Source organism: Python bivittatus, unplaced genomic scaffold (assembly GCF_059951505.1).
Source record: "Python bivittatus isolate LINGU-HERP-01145 unplaced genomic scaffold, Pbiv_v1 ctg000310_np1212, whole genome shotgun sequence".
In the NCBI taxonomy this organism is placed as follows: domain Eukaryota; kingdom Metazoa; phylum Chordata; class Lepidosauria; order Squamata; family Pythonidae; genus Python; species Python bivittatus.
This window is the reverse complement of record NW_028277054.1, coordinates 4852168-4873064: the sequence shown is the minus strand read 5'-3', so window position 1 is coordinate 4873064 and position 20897 is coordinate 4852168. Positions and strand designations below refer to the sequence as shown.

At 42.5% G+C, this 20897-nt stretch overlaps 1 protein-coding gene across 1 annotated transcript; it reads left to right on the top strand.

The window, feature by feature from the left end:
- The first annotated feature begins 10636 nt into the window (after positions 1-10636).
- Positions 10637-20822, top strand: DMRTC2 (DMRT like family C2). The gene is made up of 8 exons (XM_025173738.2): positions 10637-10866; positions 11784-11953; positions 12257-12354; positions 13039-13210; positions 14230-14347; positions 15665-15743; positions 16961-17948; positions 19700-20822. Exons 1-8 carry the CDS (start codon positions 10637-10639, stop codon positions 19933-19935), a joined length of 2091 nt encoding a protein of 696 aa, XP_025029506.2. The 3' UTR covers positions 19936-20822.
- Positions 20823-20897: the final 75 nt, after the last annotated feature.

Sequence of the window (20897 nt, the reverse complement as noted above, 5' to 3'; positions counted from 1 at the left end):
GTCCAATTTCTCAGGACTATCTAGGAGGAAAAAAAGAAAGCCACAGACAAAATCAGTCCAAGAAACAGCCACAGAGATGAAGTATATCATTCCTGTTTTTCTCCCTCTTTTATTTAGATCTCATAACAATCTCAACATTTATGTAACTTTACCTCTTGGTCAACATACATTTCAGAAAGGAAAACGAGAAGTGCAACCGAGCAGCTAAGATTGCAGAAGGAGAGCTGAATTAGTCTAGGCTGGAAAAAATCAGAAGTCTGATAGCATTTTTGTCAACTAACAAATTGTATTAAAAAGCAGCAGCTTTCATGAGCTTTTATTCATCAGAAAACGTGCTACCAGACTCTTGATATTTTGTCAAGTAGCCAAGGGTGAGCAACCACAGCAATGGCCATTATTATTAGTAGTAGTACTTTAATTAAATTTGTATGCTGCCTGACCACTAATAACTCTGGACAGTAAAATGTTCATATAACAAGAAAACAAAATAAACTCATCATTCAAGTGTGGGAGGATGTTTTCTGAGTAACTTAATACATGGTAAATTAATTAATAAATTTCAATTAACTTTTAATTTTAATTAATTGCATTCTGAGTAAATTAATAAATGGTTGCCAAGCTCAGTTGAGCTCAGAGTTTTTAAATCTCACTTGTGTTGTTATTTTAGACATGGTAGGCTGCAAGCAGAAGTATTGCTGAAATTATCCAGTATTAAGTCTATTCAATTCTCACTGCTAAAAGCCTATATGATGTTAAATCAGTGTTTCTCAAGCTTGGCAACTTTGTGTTAAGTCAATAAATTGGACTGGTGTATGAGGTTTTGTGATATTTAACAAGACATTTAGTATTTTCTTAATAACTGTCATTCTTGATCCCCAGTTCAGACTTCCTTTATTGTATTCATCCAAGACAATTGGCTGTTGGCCCAGGAGTTGTGGGTTCAAGCTTCTCTTGTTCATGGACTTCATTGTCTCTCCTGTCCTGGCCAAATGCCGTATCATGTAAACAATACTCATATTTCCCATATTATAAATGACCCAGACATTGTTCTCCTAGTCAGTAGGTTGACTGCTATGTACCAAAAGCACATTTTCACAGATAGTTGGGTCAATCTTACAGTGAGTTTTCCTAACCTATAAAATTGTGTTTTATTTAAATTAAAATGATCTGGTGGTTCAAATATTGATCATTCTAAGATGATGCAAAACTTTCCAGCCTTTGCAATGAAGTGTTCGCTGGTGTTCTACCTCCAGGCTCCTTAAGAACGAGGAGGCAAAGTGTCTTCTGAGTTGACCTTTACTCCTGGTTATATTGTGAACATAACCCGTGTGGTTTTCTTGACAAAAATATGAAGTAGTTTAACTTCCAGGATGTTTTTGCAATCTCCTAGTCTAGTTTACTGTCCTAAAGTTTCCTTAACCAGGTATGGAAGAGATCCAATTGTACTTAGCTTTTTTAGATCAGCCAAGGTTGTGTCAGGAATTGGCCCTCCTTAGGCCCATAAAGAATCAACTCCTGAGAGTTGTATGTGATTGCATTGGTATAGAAATACCATTAAAATAAATAAAATCACAAAATCATCATGACCATTTCAAAGAATAATCAGAGGACACCGGATGCCTTCAGAACCAGCAACTGAGGGATCCTTGTCCACATTCAGTACAATGGGATGATCACTTCAGCAGGAACCAATAATTCATGGAAGATACACAAGTTTTTCTTTACTGCTTGATAACATAATTCAACATCAGATTATTAAGACACAAGGGTTACTTGTTTAGCAGTCTACAGGATCCTATCACAAGGGGTATTTTCTTTTGCTGTTGCTTTATGAATAATGGCTGGTTTTAAATATAACCTATTAAGCATTAACTCAGAATCATGGCTTATTCCCAGCTTACATCTGTCTTCCGCCCAATGTCTGGGTTCTGGCAAAAACCAGAGGGAAAACAAAGCAGCAATCGGCTGAACAAGCCAAGCTGACTTTGCTGTCCACAAGACTGATTCCAGCTTGTTCAACAAACCTTGGTTTTAAGAGATACTGACTTAGCAAGATAAGCTACACAACCCTAACATGCTACTTGAATGTGCTCTCTTCATCTTAGCCATTCCTCTATCTCAGGGCACAGCCCCATCGCCCACCTTTCCTTTTTCCTGCCAGCCAATCCATAAGGTAGGATTTCCCAGTGCAATACAGTCCAACAATGGCCACCACCCTCACAGGCTGTCTGATGCTCTTCAAGAGCTTTAGAGGATGCTAGTTGATCTGTAGCTTCTCCTTAGGTCTGTTCTCTATCAGACATACTGGTTCATCCGTGATGATTGAGGAAGTCAGGCTGGGTAAAGGGGACATAACTGAAGCTGAGGACCCTTCAGCTCCAGAAGATGGGAAAAAGTGATTAAAGAAAATATACAACTCATTTCATTAAGCTAAAACGATTACATTAGATTTCAAAGGACAGTTCCAGTCCCTCAGCTTTTCTCTGTCAACAAGCTTGGGCCCAGATTCTGGCTACTCCAGCCATTTTTTCTGTCTACTCCTTAGGCTAGTGTTTCTCAATCTCAGCAACTTTAAGATGTAAGCTCCCAGAATTCCCCAGCCAGCCATGCTGAACTCCACACATCTTGAAGTTGCTGAGGTTGAGCAACACTATCCTAGACAAAAGTGTGCTTGCAATTTATGTCTTTAATATTGTATGTCTTGGATTACACTTCCAGCCAAAGGCATATCTCCCAACTAGCATAGCATTGCACATGTGAGTAAAGGCTTCCCCTCAAATGAGGGGGTGTTTAGATTTGGCAAATAGGATGATTAAGTCACTCAATTATATCAGTATTTCCTTCTTGTCTGAAATCTGCTTATACAAGTAGTCTTCACTTACCAACCAATCATTCAGAGACCATTCAAAGTTACAACAGTGCTGAAAAAGGAGACTTACGACCGATCCTCAAAGCTGCGACCATCACAGCGTCTCCACAATCATGTGATCACCATTTGGGTGCTTAGTATCCAGCACACGTTTACAAGGGTTACAGCATCCTGCAATCATGATTGCCATTTGTGACCTTCACAGCCAGCTTCTGACAAGCAGAGTCAATGAAGCCAGCAGTAAAATTGCAAGTCATGGTCACATGATGTCATGCTTAACAACCTGCGATGATTCGCTAACAATCCCAGCCGGAACTGCTGTCGTAAGTTGGTGTGGTCACATGATATTTCGCTTTACAACCATGTTGCTTAGTAATGGAGTTGCCAGTTCCAGTTAGGGTTGTTAACCAAGGATTACCTTTATTAAACAAAGGTAGTCTCCTTTGATTTCTTGGCGACTTCATAGACCTATCCAAATATATCAGTTCTTTTTCAGCAACAGTACAAAATTAGTTTGCCGCTGTTTTCTTCCTGAACACTTTTTATGAATTCTCACCTTGGTTTACATTGGTGGACTCTCTCTGGAGACCACTCATTCTGAAGGAATAAGAAGCTGACCTTGAGGATCGGGAAGCCATTAAGGGGAGACTTGCAGTAAAGATGACACAGTCCTGAGAAAGAGGATAGTGTGAGAAAGAAACTCTATATAACGGTATGTGGGAATGACCTCAGGAGACAGGAGGAAGAGCCACAGCCTAGACAACAGTCGGATAAATGACATTTAAGGCTGAAGGAGGAGGGGTGGCGAGTGTCTCAGAAGGGACCTTCCCTAGTTTTCAGGAGAGTAAAAGTGAGGAATTGTAAGGGTACTTTCAGACTTGCAAGATTCTATTAATGTAACCTTACAATAAAGAAAGAGTTAGTATTCCTGGTTGGGCTTCTTGTCTGGACTATGTCGTAGGGCTAACGCTCTAGAGCAGTGTTTCTCAACCTTGGCCACTTGAAGATGTGTGGACTTCATGCTGGGTGGGGAATTCTGGGAGTTGAAGTCCACACATCTTCAAGTGGCCAAGGTTGAGAAACACTGCTCTAGAATAAACCCACCTTGATTTTGTTTGGTATAGGATGGGACAAATTTAGACAGGCTTTCAAGATTCTGTTATTCCACCTCACTACAATAAAAAGCTTTCCTGGAATCCCTGTCATGCCTGTTTCTTGACCTGGCCTAATTCAAAGGACTGGTACCCATCCACGCACCAACCAGATCCAACCCTGCTCAGCTTTCCAAGATCGGCCATGAGGTCATCTGGCTGGGAATGCCTAGCTGAGCGTAGTGTGATTAAATTCATGCTCTGGGACAAATGACTCATAGTGTGGAAGAGAAGAAGAGCTTTGGCAGAGCAGATCCCCCCCAAAGCTCCCAAGGTAACCAGCCTCTTTATGAAACCAACTACATAAACTTGGCTTGAAGTCTACAAGCTCTTCCTACGTTGCTTAGTGGTAAATGACCTTTTGCCACGGAGATTCTATATTATCTACTCTAGTTTGTAACCACTGGTAAGTATGTAGTTAGCCTTTTCCAACAGATGCCTTCTAAGCTCCTCCAAAATTTCAATTCTCAAAATGACATAAAGCATAGGCTCAATCTTTGGGGTGGAAGAGAACAGATGTCTGGATATGGGTCTTCTAGAATGGTTGGGTGTGGAAATGTACGTGATCAGAACCGCAATGGGAGGTATAGGAGAAGCTGACCCCTAGTTTTAAAATGTCATGTCCAAAATGTTTTTGCCCACCACTGACGTAATCAATTGGTGCAATGTCCTGCTGAGATTACAGTGTGGATACAAAAATTTTCAGAGGTAACTCTCAACCATCAATCCAAAAACCTAACCCTAACCCATTTGGGGACCCCAAAACATATAACTGCTAAAATAAGCAGATGTCACCAACCGGTGCATGAAACTCAGTGGCAGGCAAATCTTCTTTGTTGAGCCAAAAAGCCTAGGAGGCTGCAGAAAAGAGGACGAGCAAGCCTATGGTTTTATTTTCCCCTTTTTTCCAAAACTTTTTTTACAAGCCCTTTCAACTTTTCCATTCCCCTTCATTAACTATACTTTTTAAGCGCCTCTCTTAAAAACAAAAGACTTTCCACGGAGATTGAAAGTGAACGTTACCCTGGGGTCCTCACCAACTTATCCCCCCCCCCGACTGAATGAAGGACACAGCCCCTACAATCTCCAGCCGGAGTCAATCCAGATACTAATCGCGTGTAGCACCGGAGGCTTCGTCTGGGTCGCAATCCGCCTCTCCGCTTCCGCGTCCCAACCAGCGCGCTTCCAAACGCCGGACTTCTTCGCGTCTCATCCGGTGGTTTAGGGTACTTCTCCGAAAGGGCGAATGCGGCGTTTCCCAAAAGTTCAGCTCGTTAGTCTTGAGTCCCCTTTCTCTCTGAAGCAAAAAAATAAAACCGCAAAGAACGAACGTCTTTTGCGAGCGGAGGTGGGAAGGGGAGAGGATCAGAAGCCTTTGATTTTCTGATCGTAAGATCTGCTAGTCTTTAAGGAGCCCCCCCCCCCCGTTGTTGCTGCTGCTGCTGCTGTTTTAAAATAAAACTCAGCTTCCTTCCAAGCAACCAAAAAATAGCACAACCACCTGCGTGTAGGGTTTGAGGTAAGAGATCCGGCAGGTCAGAATGGAAGCTGAAAAGGCTTTTTGCTGTCGCAAAATCTCTTCCTTATGTTTCTGTGCTGAGATCTTCATAGAAGGAGGGGTCTTTTTTGCCACGCAAACTTGCAGTGGCTTCCCCAGGAGAGATCCCCCCCCCGTTTCTCGGAGCGGGGTGGGACGATCCGCGTGCAAAAGTATGTGCAAACGTAAATGTGTGGCCCTTCAGGGCACTACAAAGCTCTTCCCAGTTTTAAATGTGCAGAAGAGGCAGATTTTCTCTTTTCTCCTAAATGGCGTGCTTTGACAGGATGTGCCAGGTGCTAAGAGAGGAAACGGCATCAGCTGCTGGTTGAATGAAACCGCAAGAAAACTTCCAGCTTGCCTTTCTCAGGCTTCCGATTGAGCACCGGTTACTGAAATAGAAGAGTTTTCCCCGAAACGAACACATTTCAGCAACTGTCCTGAGAAAGGAACAGCCCATAACTAAACTCCAGGCATCCAAGGGTTAGGTGACAAGTCATGAAAGTTTATGGGACAATCAGAGGAATGCAGGGGAGTCAAAAAAGTCAAGATGGCAGCCACAGCCGTGCCATTGGACACTGGTAAAAAGGGGGCAGGGTTTTGATTGCAGGGTTGTGGCCACCATCTTGATTTTTTTGACCTCCCTGGTGACAACATATTTATTTCTTCATTTCTGGCATTTCCCTGCTGCTTGGGGGTAACCGGGTCTGCGGCGTGCAGACATCAACAGAGAATTCAAAGAAGGACGAATCCCAATATTAAAAGAGTCACCCTGTGTGAGATGGGCGGCTATATAAATATGATAAATTAAATTAAATTAAAAAATGGAGGCACCATCCAACAAGGACAGGCTCATATTAGTCCATTTAATGCAGTATTTCTCAACCTTGGCAACTTTAAGATGGGTGGACTTCAACTCCCAGAATTCCCCAGCCAGCTTGCTGTCAAGGTTGAGAAACACTGATTTAATGTTCCAGTTGCTTTTTCTGGTGGTGTTAATTTTCAAATATGGAGGCCCTGCTCCCTTTTGGCTCAAGGGTTGCTGGGCTTTAGAGCCAGGTAATGGATCCAGCTGTTTTCCTTGTTTGAAAGGAAGCTGCAGCAAAACATGGATCAGGTCTGTTCCTGTAGCCCCAGCCCCTGCAACCAGCCACCTCCAGCTCCATTGGAAATGCAACTCCCAGAATTCCTAGCACATCATGCTGAATGGGAATTCTGGGAATTGCAGGTTCAACACATCTGTAAAGGCTGATTTAGTGTGTGTGCGTGTGTTTTCTCCAGCAATAGGCAAATCTCAGAAAAAATGCACCTGTTTCCTTTGCCATCCATACTGTTTAAGGGGGCTCAGTATCCCCCAGAGCTTTACAATAGTTCCTCCCTTCTCAGTCTGCTTGGCAGAACATCCCCTCCTTATGTTCTTTTTACATGCAAATTATGTCAGGCAGGCTTAGGTGTGACACAGGGGAAAATCCTCTGATGGTTAAATCATGTGCTGTCTCCCAGGTTAAACAGTTAATTTTTAAAAATATAAAATCCCTTTTGAATTGCAGTTAGGGACTTTACATACACATCTATGTTGTTTTTACAGCAACAGTGTTAAGTGACTTACTCTGTCCTTCTGGAATGTTTTTCTTTTTTCTTAAAACTTTTATTAAGATATATAAAAAGCACAATTCAAATACAAACCAGAAAGTATAGAAAAGAAAGAAGATAGAACTAAAAGAAAAAGACAAAAACTAAGATAGTGAGAACAGATAGAAAGATGAAACGGAAAATGACTTCCGACTCTCTCCAATACAGATATGAATACACATTAAAAAAAAGGTTAATCTCTTACCACTAATTAATCCAAATTCACATTATTTCTATCAACACTAACACTAACCCTAACCATCTAATCATTAATCAAACCTTCTGGACTGTTTTTCTTAATTCTTTGGAGGAATCTCATCCAAGCCCTATCACTTCCAACCATTTTTTTTTAGCTTTAAAACTCAAATAAAATCAGGTGCTGCTCCCTGCTGGAACTACAGCATGTATCTTCAGCCATGAGCTGGTTTCATGAGTTAACAGCAATAAATAATGTAAGGTCTGCAATAAAAACTCCATCACCTACTTATATCCGGTGCCCTCTTGTACTTTTAGACTGCAGCTCCTATCATCCCTAGCCTGAAGGCTATCAGATTAGGGGAAATTATTCTAGAATTGGTGGAGTTTCAAGTACCTTTTTTCTGCTGCATTTCATTTTTCTTTGTTGAAAGTGTTACCTGGGATTTTAGGCTTCGTTATTAGCATTTTAAAAAGGTGATCTTAGCATTTTTAACATGGCAGTCTAGGCCTACTTTCTAACTTTAGGGAAGTAAGGCTTTTGTTCTGGGCCAAGGGCATTTCTTCTGGTATACAAGAACTTGTCTTTTCAGCAGCTAAACAATAGACAGCATATTCTGAAAAGTCCTTGCAAGTTTTAAAGATACAAACCCAGCTGGGAAAGAGAGTGATGTAACCCGTAAATCTGCCCGTCGTGGAACGTGATCTCTAAACAAAGTTTTCTATTGTTCAATTCTTACCTGTAATCAATGGCTTTTATTGTTTGATTACTTGCTAGTAATGTATGTACAAGTGTATGTATCATTTGTTCCTATACCCTATAAAAACTTGACCCCATCCTTAATAAATGCTTTTTGGTTTGCCTGATTTGAATTTTCGGGTGATTTGTATTTTCGGGTGGGCCAAAAAGCTACCTTTGCAAAGGTAAAATCGTTTTCTCTCCCAAATTCAGGAAATAGGTCTTCAGCTCCATGCCACTCGGGGTGCCTGAGGCAACAAAACCTTCATATTACATTACAGAAATGTTGTGGGGCAGGGGGTAGTATATTCTGGGTGGCCTGTTTTGCATTGATCTTTCCAAGCAAATTATGGCAAAAATTACTTGGCTGCCATTTAATGGGTTTCTAGAGCAGGGTTTCTCAACCTTGGCAACTTTAAGATGGGTGGACTTCAACTCCCAGAATTCCCCAGCCAGCATGGCTGGCTGGGGAATTCTGGGAGTTGAAGTCCACCCATCTTTAAGTTGCCAAGGTTGAGAAGCACTGTTCTAGAGGTTTGCAGGCTAGATATGGCAGCCCTAACGTAACCTGCGTAGCTGCATTTCTCAAACACACCATCCTCGATTAGTTATAACCTGGGTTAGTTATTTGCATCCTGTGCAAACTCAGGGGTTAGTTTAGAATTCAGTGGTATTGTTTGTGCAACCCCCAAAACCTATTATCCACAGCCAGATCGCAAGTAGTGGGAGTTGTCAAACACAACTGGAGGGAAAATGTATATTTTTTCCTTATGCCCCTTTTAAAGAAACTTTAAACAGACCCTTATATGAAAGAGAGGTGACCCCCCCCCCCATGTTTTGGACTCTCTTTGACGCTCCCTTTCACCCCTGTGGTTTTGCAATGGCTCGGCCCAACTGTTGCTCGCTCCCTTCTCCCCAATGGTCTGAGCGGCCCCCGCCCCCACCCGCGGCGGCGCGAGCCCCAGTCGCTCTCGCCGCCCATTGGCTCTTTTATTCCATCAGTGTGAAAAAGCGACAGTTTAAGTCCCGATCAAAGCAGTCAAACCAGGGAGAGGCGGGGCCAAGCCGGCCGATTCTAATGGGTCGCTGGGGTTGAGGAAAAATAACAGCCCACCGTTGATTGGCTCACCGTGCCGGGGGAGGATGTTAGGAAAGCTGCAATTGGCAGCGAGCTGCTGCAGGGACCGTTTTACGGGCAGGAGTGGGAGCAGGCAGGCTTCAGAAATGCAGATTTAGTTGTTCCTTGTGACCTCTTCTGCCCCGGCGCTCCCCCCAAATAGCCTTTTTAGGCAATATTTGCTTCCAAGTGGCATGGTAATGCTACACGTTGCTTCCTAGTCCTCGAGAGCGGCTTTATCAGAGAAGTGGAGGATTCTCTTGTTGCCTCACAAGTATCCTGTTAGAGGCTAATCCTCCTCCTCCTCCTCCGAATTGAAAAGCTTGAAGGATGCTTAAAAAAAAGTCCTGGCTGTGCCTTGCAGCCCCTGCCAAGGAGCCTCTCTTCCCTCCCAGCCAAGATGCAGAGGCGCTTGGGCTCCTTGGGGTGCAGCTGTGTCCCCACTGCTGTGGGATCCTGGTTCCCATGTGGGGCTTGGCCGTCGCGTGAAGCCATTGGGCCTTTAGTTTGGTTTTGGCCTCCTGTGCGGAATGGACCAGGCAGCCCTTGGGGTTTGCAAACCATGGTTTATGCTTCAGGATGGGTGAAGCCAGCAACCCAGGATTAAGCAAGCTGTGGCTTAGCTCAAGCTGTGACTGCAGTCACAGTGACCTGAGGTCCCTTCAGGAAGATGCCATGCAGGAGGGGCCCCTCCTAAGACTGCCAGTTGGGGTCCAGTCCCCACCCTGCATCAAGCCTTCATTACCCTGGCGGTTTACTTATTTCATTTACTTCAATTTATGATAGCCACCCAACTCCAGTGGACTCATCCAGTTCCAGGATGATAATTTCAGTCATATCAAAACAACTCTCCCAGTGTCTGTTCATGAATCTTGCAAATAGGAAATATCCTGAAGCAAATGCTGGCAATTTATGGTGGCAATTAACGGGCCAGGCTTTCCCATAAAAGCTGTCGTTTCACAGAATAGATTCTAGTGGTGGTGCCTTATTCCTGGCCTCTTAATTGTCATCTTTATGGCGGCAAGCCAAAATTCACTTATTTAGAAATGAATTTCCTGGAAGCAGCTAAGGCTCACTTCAAAATACTCTTATTTATTTTCCAGTAATATTTATCCCTCTCTGACAGTGCTGCTCTACAGTCAGCAAGCGACCATAAAATATGGGAAAGAAGCATGTTTCAAATCAGGAAAAATATAGGAGGTGCATGGCAGGATTGAGTTTCTGGGGGATGTTTCTGATGTCTATCGAACACGGTACCTGAAATGGAAAATGTTCTGTTCTCCTTACTTTACCTAACAGCAAATTAACTCAGTTGGCTGGATCTATGCTGACTGTGGAAGGGACTTTATGTTTTCTTCAATAGATATTTCCTCCCTCTCTTTCAGGTTCACGCATTATGGGGGACAATGAGGATCTTGATGCTGCGACTGCCCCAAATGTTCAGAGTTGCCTTTCAGACTCCACTGTGGATAATAGTGCCACTCAAGATGATTATACGCTTCCCACCATTGCACGCTCTCCAACCTGCGCCCGCTGCCGTAATCATGGCATCAGAGTCCCGTTGAAAGGCCACAAGAACAGTTGCCAATTCCAGGACTGCCAGTGTGACAAATGCATCCTTATTCTGTAAGCTAGGAGGGGAAACAAGGTGAAAGTAAATGTTGAGCTTTGTTGTTCTTGAGAGATGCGTTGCCGTTGAGGGCATCGTGTGGGCCTCAGTAAGAAGCCTGAATAAGGGCTGAATTGCTCCTTGTAAGGATTTGGTAGCTTGAAGACAAGGTCAGAAGGATAGTGTATGCTTTTGTTTCTGAGTAACAGTGGTTTCTGGTTGAATTACTGGCTTCTGGGCCAGTAACTTGCTTTGAAAATGAAAAACAGCCTTGGAAGTCTACAATTTTGACAGGAGAAACATGACTATCTTCTAGCATCTTAAAGGAATCTTTATTAGCAGGGATGGACAACATGTGGCCCTCTAGATCAGGGTTTCTCAACCTCATGCTGGCTGGGGAATTCTGGGAGTTGAAGTCCACACATCTTAAAGTTGCCGAGGTTGAGAAACCCTGCTCTAGATTGTGCTGAATTCCAACTCCCATTTGCTTGTGCCAACATGATAAGGGATGATGGAAGTTGTACTTGAACACATAGGGAGGGCCTACCCCTTGCAAAGCCCAAATCAGATCCATTAAGTACTTCCTGAGTTACAAGCCTATATATACCCATAGTGTTAACTGACATGTTAACATCAGAGGGAAGTGAAATTCAGGACGTACAGAGATGTACTATACTTACTACCTGACTGGCAAGGACAGTTCACTAAATAGTGGAGTTTATTATACATGGAGACAATGAAGTCTCTTTGCTTCTCTTGACAAATTGATCATCTTGTTATCTTGGAGACAACCAGGCCATTGCCCATCAGCTCAGCTGGATAGTCAACGGGAAGGGATATGAGAGTAGTAATACAAAACAGTACTGTGTGGTGGTTTATCTTTACTTCCTCTGTTACTTTATTGTAAAAAAAAAAAAAAAATTGGGTCTTCTAGACAAAGACGCCGTGTCATGGCTGCCCAAGTGGCTCTGCGCAGACAACAGGAGATGGAGCTGAGAAAGCAGCTTGCCAGTGGTTTGCTACAACTTCAGGACAGTGGACCACCAAACTCCCTCCACTTGGCCAAACCACTGAAAGGGATGAAACCATGCAGGGGAGGGACAGGTAAAACCATTTCTAGCATCTGACTGAATACAAAAAATACAGCATAGTGGTTCAGCAATGGGTAGATGATCTAGAACAGTGTTTCTCAACCTCAGCAACTTTACAATGTGTGGACTTTCCCCAGCCGTGCTGGCTGGGGAATTCTGGGAGTTGAAGTCCACACATCTTAAAGTTGCCGAGATTGAGAAACACTGATCTAGAAGATGTGACACATCACTAGGGGGAAAACCTTATGGTTGAGCCTGAGAATCTGTTTGGCAAACAATAACACACACTGAACCCCCTCCTGCTTTGGTTGGATAGGAAAGAAGGAAAATGAAGAACCCTTGAATGATTCAGAAGATGGACTCTGGGGAGCTTCAGGACTCCTGAGAAGACAAAGGCGGAGAACTGCAAGGAAGGTGAGAAAAGGAGTTCCTTTTGATGAAGTCATTTTAACAGCAGATTGCATGTAGCATCTAGCAAACAATTTCAGACTCATAGTTCCTTGAAAACAAGATTCCTTAAAATGTGTAACAGAATCCATGAAAAAGGGAAAAACATAAGGAAGGCTATATATCTCATTCCATTACCAACATAGTACCTATTTTATGTGGAAAATCTTAATATTTTGTAGGAAAAACATTTACCTCTCAGTATTTTCTAAGTAATCATAAAATGGCCATTAATTCTGACAAACTGACATAGGACTCCCTAATTGGCAATGCCTTCACCCCATTTCTCTAAGAACCTAGGAGAAATGTGTCAGTACCTCTATAATGAACTTTCTGTATACAATTGGGATTTTGTAAGGATAACTAGCTAATATATTTTCTAGCTCTAAGTAAACTTTACTGGAATTCCGAAAAGTATACATAGTTCATTTTAAAAATTACAATATTTCCTGTCCACAGATTTCAGTAAGACAGGCACTAGTCCGGAGGGGGGGGGATCATTTATGTCACAAAATAACTTATATGATACCTAGCAGTGCAATATTTACAAAATGTTTCCTATAAGAGTCAATTTATGTGAGATGGGCGGCTATATAAATACAATAAATAAAATAAATAAATAGTAAGTCTATGTTATGCATTGTTCTTCAGGAAAATTCCTGGTTACCTCTCTCTCCTTGTTCAAAAGTGACCGAGCTGCCCTGGGCCCTTGGAGGACATCAGGCACCTCCTGCTTGGTTCCCACCTCCGCTTGCAATGCCCCCAGCTTCCTTTTCCCCTTTCCTGCCTCAGGAACATTCCTTTAATCTTCCACCCATGGAAGGTAGGTAACCTATTATCCTAGTAACAAAGCTAGCATGAGAGCCAGTTTGGGGTAGTGGTTAAGGCACCAAGTTAGAAACTGGGGGACTATGAGTTTCAGTTCCATACCAGATTAGTGGCCTTGGGTCAGTCATTTTCTCTCAGCCCTAGGAAGAAGGCAAAGGCAAACCACTTCTGAAAAATCTTTCCAAGAAAACTGCAGGGCTTTGTCCAGGCAGTTGCCAGGAGTCAATGCTGACTTGAAGGCCCAAACAAGCAAACAAAAAACCCCTAGCATAGTTCAAAGTTAAATAAGTTTGATGTGGGCTCTGTGAAACTAGCAATCAAATTCTAGAAACGAACAAATGGCTGTTTCCTGGCTTCAGTTTCCTGTTTATATCTAAATGTAACAGTGACTCACTTCACAGAACTGTTCTTAGAAATTATGCAAGGTATTTTTAATTATTACAGTTTGTTAATAAATACAAAAAATGTAATTCATGCTTAGCATGAATTCAAGGATTTTTCCTCATGAAAGGGGGATTACATTTTGGAAAGGGAGATTTACGGAAAAAGCTAAGAACTTTAACTTAAAATGTTCTTGGAAATCTAGCATGCTGCCTCAATGTAGATGAATATTAAAATTGATTATAATTAACTCAAATTACATGAACATAATTATTGTAAAGAATTCTAAATTGCACTAATAATTAATTAATTAAATTTACAAACTGCACCATTCACCTATGAGCAGCCCAGTGATGACCAATGACAATATCAATTTTCATAAAATTACCCAACCCAAGGGCAGAAGTCAAAAATACTATCAGTATCCCTATTCTAGCAAACATTGAGTAAGAACTTAATATAGATGGCCTGTGACCTAACATTTTTAAAAACCATTTGTGAATGGCTTCAACCCGAAGAAAAGTTGCCCCCCAAAGCTGCACCTCGGTCTCAGTTTTTATACTATAAGCATCTTATCAGCCTTTCTACTCAGGTTCTGACAACATCCGGTTATGGCTTTTTTCTTTTCTGCAGGTTGCAATGGTAATGAAGCTTTGTACACACCAGAGAGTTACCTACCTGCTCCAGGGCAGATGTTTCATCAGGTCCCTGGTGCCTCCTGGTGCCTCCCTCCAGCTGCTGACCTATCGAGGTATACTGGACATCTTCAGCATTTCTGCCCAGAGAATATTGGACAGCAGCACCTAGCTGATCCTGGGTGATTTCAGAAAGTCTAAGCAGAGTCCAATCTGGTTAATACTTGGATGGGAAGCCATCAGGATGGCTGTGAACAAGATGGAAGTTGAAAAAGTACTGTTGCAAAAATCAAGCTGGATAGATCCCTAAATAAATGGGATAAATGGGTCAGTCCTGACTTTGCAGGCCTTTAGAAAGGCATTTAAGGCCTGGCTCTTTCCCCAGGCACTTGGGTCAGGATGAGTAGAGCCCCAGAGTATTATTTAGTCCTGACTGGCATTTAATGTTTTTAATTTGCTTTAATGGTATGTGTTATTTTTCTTTTGTATTTTTGTTTAATGATTTTGTATACCACCCAGAGTTGCGTTTGAGTTGGGCGCCCATGCAAATGTTCTAAATAAATCAGCAATAAAGTCACCAGGAGTCAAGATTATCTTGAGGGAGAAATGAACTGAATTGAAACTGGTTTATAGGAATATACTTACAAGAACCAGTTTAAGCTGTGCCAGTTGGATTAACTATGGAAAGTTTTAAAAACTTGATTCCTGCAGTTTTGAGACGGAAAACTTAAAGTGAAAAGAATGAAATCCTATCAGATGTGTAAAAAGAAATTCTGGCAGAATTACTTATTAAAGAACGACACCCAGCTCTGACTCTTAATTCCATCTGAGCCAGATCAGATCATATAGGGGTTATGCTAGGGCTTAGATACAAATAAACACAAAAACCAAGAGAGAGTTTATTATAGAAATGTGTGAGATAACGTAGATGAGATTATCACTTTTTAAATACCAAGTTCTATTGATAAAGAAAATGCTCAAACTTTCCAGTTACATGGAACTCTTCCACTAGAAGGATATAGCAGGAGCGTGCAATCAACAACATGAACTAGATATAACAGATAGACTGGATTAATAGAAGAAACTGTTGGAATAATGGTTTTGCAAACGATCTTTACATTATGTCCAGACCCTACATCCTGGAGAAAAAAAATGCTTCAGTGAAAGGAACAGCCAACTTAATTAGGTGTCTTGTATTTTCTGATCCCAGTACAGCAGCAGCTGTCTATACTGACAAACATTTACTGCAAACAGCAAGTTGTGGGTGTATATGTAAGGTGAATTTGGGAGAATGACAGCTGTAGTAGTCTTTCTTCCCCCTCAACAGTTTGTGTTTTAGCAAGGACAGAAGGCAAGTGGGAGACAAGCTGCCACTGAGGAATGTTATAAACAGGACAGACAGATGTCTCTCGCTCTTTCTCTTATCTTTCCAGCCGCATGGCTCTGAACCCCATCAGTGGCAACATGGATTTGAACAGACGTTCAAAGGCTCCACCGTTGGGAGGAGGTCAGGTACAATGTTTTGTTCCGTCTGTGTTGAGCACATGAACTGGAATTATTCTATTTCCTCTTCCCAAAAGGAACCAGTGTGAGGGAAGTTGTAATGAAACAGTGAAGTAGACACATGAGATTATTTCATCTGTGAGTATGAACCAGGGACAGGCTCATAAAAGCATTTGGTTGGGTCTCTCTTGATATCTCCATTTCCAGTCAGCGGCTGATTGGAGTGTGATAATGTCACAAAGAAATGGACAGTAGTTCAAAATCTCCCTTTTCAGTGGTACTTTTGAATGGATACCTTATTGCTTCCAAATAACCCACTGGCTGAGTTCACCCAACACGCAAGGCTAGGCTAAAATACCCCAGGCACTTTGTGGCATAGGCGTCTGCAGGAGAGGCAAGTGGCAAAACGTGCATTGCAACATGGTGATGCGCATTTCATCATTGTGGCTAGCCAGGGACATCTCTGGTTTGTGGTTCATGATGTTGTGGGAACCTGGCTCTCTTTTAGCAAGTTGTGGGAACTAAACCAATCCATTAAGCCATTAATATGGAATATTTGTTTGGGCATGGCCTTTTATATGGGCATAGCACTTGAGCTGTTAATGTGGGTGTAGGGCTAATGTACATTAGGAAGCAGGAAGCCAGGCATTCTCTGCATGGTTGCTTCCTGCTTAGCACAGATCTCTTGCTTGCAAGAATCTTATGTCTGCAGATGATGCAATAACTCGGGAAGGTTAGAGAATGCATGAACTGAGCAAAAGGAATAAAAGAGAATACATACTCCAGGGACAAAGCAGCCTAGGTAACCTAAATGTTATCCATTAAATGATTAAAGCAAAGAGTTTTGCTCTTTGGCACAGGCAAGTGTTCAAATGATTAATTTTTGGGGTAACGTTTCACACTATATACTTGAAAAGCAACCAGCACGTCATCTTTATTCCACTCAAATCAAAATGTCTATAAAAGAAGAGCCCAGGCCACCTCCTAAGCCAACCATGGGCTCGATTGAAACTAAAGCTAGAAAAGGCCTAGTGTGTTTTATAGTTTATATTTTTCCAGAATGCCTAGCACTGTTATCTTAAGATGACGTAGGAGAGCACAGATTTATCCTGCTCTTGTAGTGTTTCCTCACTTGCTGGAAGGAACAAATGTAACTTCTGTTGTTTGGTCCTGTTGACACTGATTTATTTATCATGAAGTTAATTGTCTTTCCTGCTCTCTTTCAGCCAAGCTCCTCTGCTCATGTTTCAGTCTGGCCCACTCGAGGATTTTTCTTCTCACCCCTTTCTGAACAACAGCTCCAGAAGGAGGCCGCTGAAGCCCTGATGGTGTTAAGAAATGCCCCCCAGTCTGGTCCCATTCTTACTTCTTCAGGCCTCCTGCCCCCTGCCAACACCGTTCCTGCTCTCATGGCCTCACCAGGTTTCTCCCGCCCTGTAGAAGCCATTCCCAACCCTGCCATTTCCAGTCCTTTCCACTCACATCCCTCCTACTTCATGCCTTCCTGTGGTCAGCATGGTATAAAGGCCTCTAGGGACATAGCTTTGAAACGAGCCCATCTACCTCCAGAATCAGTCAATGCTCATGGCGAACAAGTTTCAGGACCCTTCTTCTTTCCATTATTCCATGGTAGCACTCTTCCCCAGCAATACAAAAATGTCCGTCTCTTCTCAGTTGCTCCATCTCGGGGGGCTCAGGTAGCAACTTCTCTAATGGTTTCCAGTATCCAACCTGTCAAACCTAACCTTAGTGGGGCTTCCAGTATCAGCCACTACCATTTTACCCCAAACTTGAGAACTTACCATAGTACCTCAGGCCCCATGCAAAAGACTGTCTGCTTGCCACAAAGCATGGAGACTGGTTGGATTTCAGAGACCAGCGTTGAAGTTCTTGCTCCATCTAGCTCCACTCCTGGCAGTCCTCAGCTGCTGCCTTTCTGTGTCTCGCCAATGGATGTATCTGTCACCGTGCCCCTACAACCCAGGACCCCAGTTGGGATGGAACTGCATATGCTTCCTCCCAGTTTGTCTCTACTGAACCCCACCCCCTGCATTGTAGCTCAGCCAACTTTCCCAGACCCAGTGCTTCTCCCAGGGCAGATATCTCAGCAGTGCCAACCACAGCAGATTCAAGAAGGAAGGTGTTCCAGCAAAGGGCTCAGAGGAGAAGAACGTTGCAAGAGTCATAAGATGCCTGGGAGCAAGGATGGAAAAGGTAGACTTCTGCAGCTGCTCAGACTTCCCAGGAGTTTATTATTTTACATTGGCCTCCCCCACACGTATGGGCCAGCAACTCCCATCACCTCACCAGTATGGCAGGGGTTAAGATGATGAGAACTGTAGTCCAAAATGCCTGGAAGTGGATGTTTTGTTTAAATTTTTGTCAGTTGTTCAGAAAGCCCTTGGAGCAACTAGGTAGAGTTAAATTAAAAAACAAACAGCTTATGAAACTGATAACAGAATCAAGGTGAAACAGCAATTCTCTACACAACACATCATTGATGTGGAATTGGTACAAATAATATATGCAAATGAATGCATATGAACTTAGGAGAAAGCATTACATATTTCAACTGTCAAGTTACACGTATCCCTGGATAAGGCATAGTTTGCAGGAATTGTCACCGAATGTAAATCCTATGAAGATGCAGACACAATTGTATCTGTAATTAGATTTACTCTCATTTTCTTATACTTACACTGGAAACAAATAAAAGCTACAATGGAGGCATTCTCTAGTGCAGTGTTTCTCAATCTTAGCAACCCAGCATTCCCCAGCAGGCATTGTTGTCTGGAGAATTCCGGAAGTTGAAGTCCACCCATCTTAAAGTTCACTAGCATGCTGGCTAGGGAATGCTGGGAGTTGAAGTCTGCCCCTGTTAAAGTTGCTAAGGTTGAGAAACACTGCTCTAGTGGGACCTAGGAAACACACCTCAGTAGTAGCCCTTGCCCTGTGGAAACCCTTCGCCCCAAGATACAGCAGGCACCCATCCTCCTGGCCTTCTGGAAGGCCTTAAAAAGCAGGCTCTTTCCCCAAGCATTGGGAACAGGTGAGGCTGGAGCCCAGTCATTGTTACTGGGAAGTATCGCTTGAGGGCACCAGGCATTGTTTTTGGGATGTTGGGTTTTTTATTGTTATAAGTTGGTATCATTGCTGTGAACCGCCCAGTATATAATGGGCAATCATATAAGTTACCTAAATAAATAAATGCAATAGATTCTCGTTATAAGTAGCGTCAATAGACATGAAGTAAATGCTTTAAGAATGTGTGCAAATTAGTTTGAGTAGGTTCTCTTAATTTTAGGAAATCCAATTTCAGTAACCAAAGGGAAAACAACAGCACTGAATTTGATTTCTCCCTAATGGAAGATCCTCTGCAGGACAACAAACTTCTGTGTGTAGAAGTACCAACTGTCAGGGCTCATACCGTAAAGGGAGGCAATTGTTCTGGGTATAATCAGATAGCTTCTCCAGAACTAGTTCATTAAACATTTTTGGTTTTGATCAAGAGTTTTTATGGAAGGTTATTCAGCCAGATTCCCTGTGGCTTAGGCTACAATCTTCATTTATTCCAAAGTAGTCCCATTAAAGTTGATTTGAGGATCATTGGCTTAAAGAATCTTAGTCATGGCAATGTGCAAGAAAGATACACTAAAAGAATCTGGCGTGACTGAATAGGGGTTTTATATACAAGGCTCCCGCAGGATGTCAATCAAATGTTCGTGATGCCACAGCCACCAGGGTTCATTCTGGATCAGGCAGAAGGCAGTGCAATCCCAGTTATTTCGCCTCTGGTTGACCTGGCAAACCCAGGTCAACTACATGGCATTTACAAATAGCAGGGTAGCATCCTGCCAGAGTCTGTCTGAATGGCTGTCATAAAATCAGTGTAACTGTTACATGGGAGGCCAGAGTCTGTGACATGTAGTGTCAGTGATCTAATAGACTTTCTCTGTTCCATTTAGATGCAAGTGAAGCAGGGCCTGACTGCCTGGCATCCAAGCAAGCACACGGCCCGTCTGCCCAGCAAGTCCCAGGAAACCCACAGCAGCCGAGCCACCTCCACCTGGCCAACCCCTCCCCTTCTGTTTCTTTGAGCATTGGCCAGATGGGCTCCATCTCCCTTCCCAGTGAGTCTTCTGACTGGGAGGCAAAGGACAAGGGTGGCCATACATCCAACTGCGTATGTAGAATCCCTTGAGAGGAAGGGGCGGCTCCGGCTGAATAAGATCCCATTTCAGCCCAGGATTCTGTTAAAAGGAGGTGGCTCCTACCCAGGGTTGCAGCCTTTGCATTTCTTTCATTCTGTCTGCAGCTGAGTTCCTGCAACTGCGGTAGCTTTATTGGGGCAATGCACAAAGACAGGATCATTAACATGGTCAATTCATTTTTAACTAGTTCAGTGCCAGATGGAAGGCAGAGTTTGTTTGACTTGAAGAAATGTTATATTTTAGACCACAGCAAGTTTATTTTTAGTAACAAAAGCAGTTTATATTCCTTTTTGAAAAGGGTATTGACTTTCTACCATTTGAACTAAATCATACTGATATGATTCATAAGCAAAAAATGGGTTTAGGACATATTGAGAATTTGAACCACTTACAAGACCTTGCATTATTGACTCAGGAGAAGGTACATGCATTGAATTCTTGACCCGAAAGTTTGCTGCCAATAAAATGTTGAGAAATACTGCTGGAGTTTCTGTTGTTTTTTATCAAAAGGTTGCGGTTTTCAAAGACTTTTAGAATTATTCCAGGTTTTACAAAGGATTCTTTAATTAGGACTATTTAGATTTTAAACACAATATCCTTAAATTCTGCACTCCAAGTATTTAATTATGTTTATGTGTAAGCTTAATATTGAGCTCCATATTGAAGGTAGCCAAATTCTGGGAATTGAGAAATTAAGCATGTTGCTGTGATAAATACCTTTGAGGATATGCATGATGGCCATGAGTACATAATACATGCTACTCTTATAAAACCATTCCTTCCATGTACAGCTTCTCCCCTGTGCGGTGATTTATTTAACCATTACTTCTATGAATTTCTAGAATTATTTCCATAATAAGGTTTTTCTTATGTTTGATTCTGCAAGTTAACACGCAGCTACCCTGTGATAGATTCCGCCCCCCCCCCCCCGAGCTAGCACCTTAGGGCTGTG